Source organism: Oncorhynchus nerka, unplaced genomic scaffold, assembly GCF_034236695.1.
Source record: "Oncorhynchus nerka isolate Pitt River unplaced genomic scaffold, Oner_Uvic_2.0 unplaced_scaffold_1142, whole genome shotgun sequence".
Lineage (NCBI taxonomy): Eukaryota > Metazoa > Chordata > Actinopteri > Salmoniformes > Salmonidae > Oncorhynchus > Oncorhynchus nerka.
In genome coordinates this window covers 40001-45413 of record NW_027040189.1, presented here as the reverse complement: position 1 = coordinate 45413, position 5413 = coordinate 40001, and the positions used below count along the sequence as shown (strand labels likewise).

Sequence of the window (5413 nt, the reverse complement as noted above, 5' to 3'; positions counted from 1 at the left end):
AATTTCCATCATACCTGTTTAAATGATATCTTATATTTTCCCATTATGTCAGGTCCGTCCTACAGAATTCATGTGTTTATCGCAGTGGTCCCTGTTCGGTTCGTTACCGTGCGTCCTGACTGCACCCCGACTATCACTAAGACTGAGCGCAAGAACGGTGTGGTGGCCAAGTTTTGTGATTTCAGATGAACACCTGTTCACGGTGCCAAAGGGAGCTTCCTTCCAGCTCTCAATCCACTAAATCAAGTAAAAGTGCTTATGCTGCCGTTTAATTTTACTGCGCGCAGTGCGCGGTAGGATACTAAACAATGAATGCAAGACCACCCCAGTGAATGCATAACAATACCCTTTGATACTTTTCAAATCGGTCGCCACTTTGAAATGATCATCATCATCCCCTTGTACTGCAAATGATTTAGAAAACAAAAGGAGAGTAAAACTTCCTTGCTGAAAGCCCTGAAAACATCTGTGAAACCAGTAATAAACGCATAATAGTCATGGGCGCCTATTCGCAAAACATAAGTTCTCATTGTAAACGGAAAGGGACACATGCGGACGCACACGATGCATTTGCATGGATCATAAAGCCTTACAGAACCAATTTCCAAAGAACCATGATTCTCTGCCGAGTGATGCCTGCTCCTAGTCTGCTCTAGACTGGAGTGATTTATACCCAAACTAACCCTGGAGTGAGTTATACCCAAACTAACCCTGGTGGGATTTAAACCTAACTAACCCTGGTGTGAGTTGTACCCTATCTAACCCTGGAACAAATTATACCCTAACTAACCCTGGAGTGAATTATACCCTAACTAACCCTGGAGTGAGTTATACCCTAACTAACCCTGGTTCTAACACTGGACTGAGTTGTACCCTGGTTCTAACACTGGACTGAGTTGTACCATAACTAACCCCGGTGCTTTCTGCCTCCAGGACAGACCACACAGGATTTGGAAGAGTCGGTGGAGGACTGGAGCGCCATTGGTTTGTTGCCAATACATGTGTTTGTTTTGTCATTCAGGGTTTGATGAGGGAAACAACAAATCAAATATAAAATGTATATTGTTGCAGATATGGGAAGATTCCAGAGTAGATTATTATGCTCAATCTGACAAGAATATGATTACTGAGTTCAAATGGAAACGGAGCAAACATGACAAGAAACTCACCAATAGGGACATGTGAGGAGATTAGGTCAAGAACCAGAGCACTGAAAGATGTTACTGGGCCGAGTAGTGAGGTAGTCATTAGTCGTTACTGGGCCGGGTAGTGAGGTAGTCGTTAGTCGTTACTGGGCCGAGCAGTGAGGTAGTCGTTAGTCGTTACTGGGCCGAGCAGTGAGGTAGTCAGTGAGGTAGTCATTAGTCGTTACTGGGCCGAGCAGTGAGGTAGTCGTTAGTCGTTACTGGGCCGAGCAGTGAGGTGAGGTAGTCATTAGTCGTTACTGGGCCGGGCAGTGAGGTAGTCGTTACTGGGCTGGGCAGTGAGGTAGTCATTAGTCGTTACTGGGCCGGGCAGTGAGGTAGTCCTTAGTCGTTACTGGGCCGGGCAGTGAGGTAGTCGTTAGTCGTTACTGGGCCGAGCAGTGAGGTAGTCGTTAGTCGTTACTGGGCCGAGCAGTGAGGTAGTCGTTAGTCGTTACTGGGCCGAGCAGTGAGGTAGTCGTTAGTCGTTACTGGGCCGGCAGTGAGGTAGTCGTTAGTCGTTACTGGGCCGAGCAGTGAGGTAGTCGTTAGTCGTTACTGGGCCGGGCAGTGAGGTAGTCGTTACTGGGCCGAGCAGTGAGGTAGTCGTTAGTCGTTACTGGGCCGGGCAGTGAGGTAGTCGTTAGTCGTTACTGGGCTGGGCAGTGAGGTAGTCATTAGTCGTTACTGGGCCAAGCAGTGAAGTAGTCGTTAGTCGTTACTGGGCCGGGCAGTGAGGTAGTCGTTAGTGGGCCGGGCAGTGAGGTAGTCGTTAGTCGTTACTGGGCCGGCAGTGAGGTAGTCGTTAGTCGTTACTGGGCCGGGCAGTGAGGTAGTCGTTAGTCGTTACTGGGCCGGGCAGTGAGGTAGTCGTTAGTCGTTACTGGGCTGGGCAGTGAGGTAGTCATTAGTCGTTACTGGGCCGGCAGTGAGGTAGTCGTTAGTCGTTACTGGGCCGAGCAGTGAGGTAGTCGTTAGTCGTTACTGGGCCGGGCAGTGAGGTAGTCGTTAGTCGTTACTGGGCCGGCAGTGAGGTAGTCGTTAGTCGTTACTGGGCTGGGCAGTGAGGTAGTCGTTAGTCGTTACTGGGCTGGGCAGTGAGGTAGTCGTTAGTCGTTACTGGGCCGGCAGTGAGGTAGTCGTTACTGGGCCGGGCAGTGAGGTAGTCGTTACTGGGCCGGGCAGTGAGGTAGTCGTTACTGGGCCGGGCAGTGAGGTAGTTGTTAGTTGTTACTGGGCCGGGCAGTGAGGTAGTTGTTAGTCGTTACTGGGCCGGGCAGTGAGGTAGTTGTTACTGGGCCGGGTAGTGAGGTAGTTGTTACTGGGCCGGGCAGTGAGGTAGTTGTTAGTCGTTACTTTGCCGGGCAGTGAGGTAGTTGTAAGGGTAGAACAAGGATACTGAAGACCACAGCTACACCGCCAGATCTCATCTACATTCTCCTCTCAAAAATGTCCATCTGCCTTTTTTGGTGGGAGCAATTATTCAAAGTTTATGCTCTTGGTTATTACATTCTTGGTATACAACATTTCAAAGCGTAATTGTTACTATATATTGAGCATTATTGAAGAAAATGAATAAAAACACACATTCTTGACTTCAGAAGCTTTATTTTCCAACATCTTTATGATAATGTAGTCATGTCCAACCTAGAAGAAAAGGTTCCAATACAACTGGAGTACATAATGAATAAAGAACAGAACAGTTACTGATTGGGTGAGGGACAAGGAGACCATCCACAATCTAGTTACTGATTGGGTGAGAGACAAGGAAACCACCCACAATCTAGTTACTGATTGGGTGAGGGACAAGGACACAATCTAATGACTTTAACAGTTAAAACATGCATGGTTAGAAACAGTGCCATATGAATGCAATAGAAACAGGTATAGAACAACCCAATGACTCTTCAGTATGGTGATGTCATACAGGGCATCAATTAGGCTATTAGTCACAGCTACATCCAAAATGGCACCCTATTCCCAATAAAAATGCACTACTTTTGACCAGAGCCGTATGGGCTCTGGTCAAACGTAGTGTACTATATAACGAATAGGGTGCGGTTTAGAACGCAAAACATCTCATGGTCTACTGCAGGTCCGCCTAATTAGAGACAATCTACATCCTACACGTTTAGAAACATCTCATGGTCTACTGCAGGTCCGCCTAATTAGAGACAATCTACATCCTACACGTTTAGAAACATCTCAGACTCTCTTTTTTTCTACTGTGTTATTGACTTGTTAATTGTTTACTCCATGTGTAACTCTTGTGTTGTCTGTTCACACTGCTATGCTTTATCTTGGCCAGGTCGCAGTTGCAAATGAGAACTTGTTCTCAACTAGCCTACCTGGTTAAATAAAGGTGTTCTCAACTAGCCTACCTGGTTAAATAAAGGTGTTCTCAACTAGCCTACCTGGTTAAATAAAGGTGTTCTCAACTAGCCTACCTGGTTAAATAAAGGTGTTCTCAACTAGCCTACCTGGTTAAATAAAGGTGAAATAAAAAATAAAATAAAAAAATATATTAAAAAATCTTGATTCTGCCACCATTGAATTGATTGGGTCTCTGAACGAGAGTGGAATTTCTCCTCTTAGTTTAATTGCAGGGTTAAAGTAAACCTGTAAGTCCATGTCCAGGGCAACGTGGGGGAAAGTCTAGTGGCAGTCTGTGAGACCGGGTTCAACAGGCTGAAGAGGTTCCCTTGTGAGGACGCACAGCCACTAACTGAAAATGTTGTTGATGATGGTAGGAGACAGACAGGCTTGGGCACAGCCAGAAGTGTGTGTGTGGTGGGTATGTATGTGTGTGGTTAAGGTGATTGGAGACTGGGATGCTTTTAAAACCAAAGGGCTCCCTTCTGGAGAGGCCCACAGGTCTGCCTCTCTGTGTGGTTAATGAAGACGTCACAGAATGTTGGTTAGGCTACACACATTCCTACACTGACTGCAGGCACAGCCCTGGATCCACACTGAATATTGCTCCATTTTCCAAATTCAAACTAAACTTAGCTCTGAAACAGCAATATTTAGTGTGGATTCCAGGCTAGTTGACACGCAGCAAACCAGTAAGGTCTATTCAGAGGAGTTGAACCACTGACAGTTGGAGTCTAGTCTTGAGGATGATGTTTCACAGCTCAGTCAGACATGGATGGAGACCTCACGGAGCGTCCACTAGCAGGGCTGTTACTGAAGGACCAACCAGGAGACAGAGCTGTGTTCTAGTCAGACATGGATGGAGACCTCAGGGAGCGTCCACTAGCAGGGCTGTTACTGAAGGACCAACCAGGAGACAGAGCTGTGTTCTAGTCAGACATGGATGGAGACCTCACAGAGCGTCCACTAGCAGGGCTGTTACTGAAGGACCAACCAGGAGACAGAGCTGTGTTCTAGTCAGACATGGATGGAGACCTCACAGAGCGTCCACTAGCAGGGCTGTTACTGAAGGACCAACCAGGAGACAGAGCTGTGTTCTAGTCAGACATGGATGGAGACCTCACGGAGCGTCCACTAGCAGGGCTGTTACTGAAGGACCAACCAGGAGGCAGAGCTGTGTTCTAGTCAGACATGGATGGAGACCTCACGGAGCGTCCACTAGCAGGGCTGTTACTGAAGGACCAACCAGGAGACAGAGCTGTGTTCTAGTCAGACATGGATGGAGACCTCAGGAGCGTCCACTAGCAGGGCTGTTACTGAAGGACCAACCAGGAGACAGAGCTGTGTTCTAGTCAGACATGGATGGAGACCTCACAGAGCGTCCACTAGCAGGGCTGTTACTGAAGGACCAACCAGGAGACAGAGCTGTGTTCTAGTCAGACATGGATGGAGACCTCACAGAGCGTCCACTAGCAGGGCTGTTACTGAAGGACCAACCAGGAGACAGAGCTGTGTTCTAGTCAGACATGGATGGAGACCTCAGGGAGCGTCCACTAGCAGGGCTGTTACTGAAGGACCAACCAGGAGACAGAGCTGTGTTCTAGTCAGACATGGATGGAGACCTCACGGAGCGTCCACTAGCAGGGCTGTTACTGAAGGCATGGGAGTCCCTCTCCTTGTCTTTACTCTCATGTTTGTGCTTGTGTTTATGCTTGTGCTTCTTCTTCTTCTTCTTCTTGTGCTCGTGGTGGTGGTGGTGATGGTGGTGGTCACCGCTGTGTTTGGAGGAAGAGGTGGACTCTTTGCCGAAGGAAGAAGGTAAGGGGGTGACAGGCAGGGAGAGGACGGCCTGGTCC

At 48.0% G+C, this 5413-nt stretch overlaps 1 protein-coding gene across 1 annotated transcript in view; it reads right to left on the bottom strand.

Moving 5' to 3' along the window:
* Window positions 1-2772: 2772 nt before the first annotated feature.
* The window catches only part of LOC115121354 (transcription initiation factor TFIID subunit 2-like), a 39643-nt gene continuing 37002 nt past the window's right edge, over window positions 2773-5413 (bottom strand). Inside the window, exon 16 of the mRNA XM_065016119.1 lies at window positions 2773-5413. This exon is cut by the window's right edge and continues 19 nt beyond it. Coding sequence (XP_064872191.1) covers window positions 5158-5413 — 256 coding nt within the window. The 3' untranslated portion in view covers window positions 2773-5157.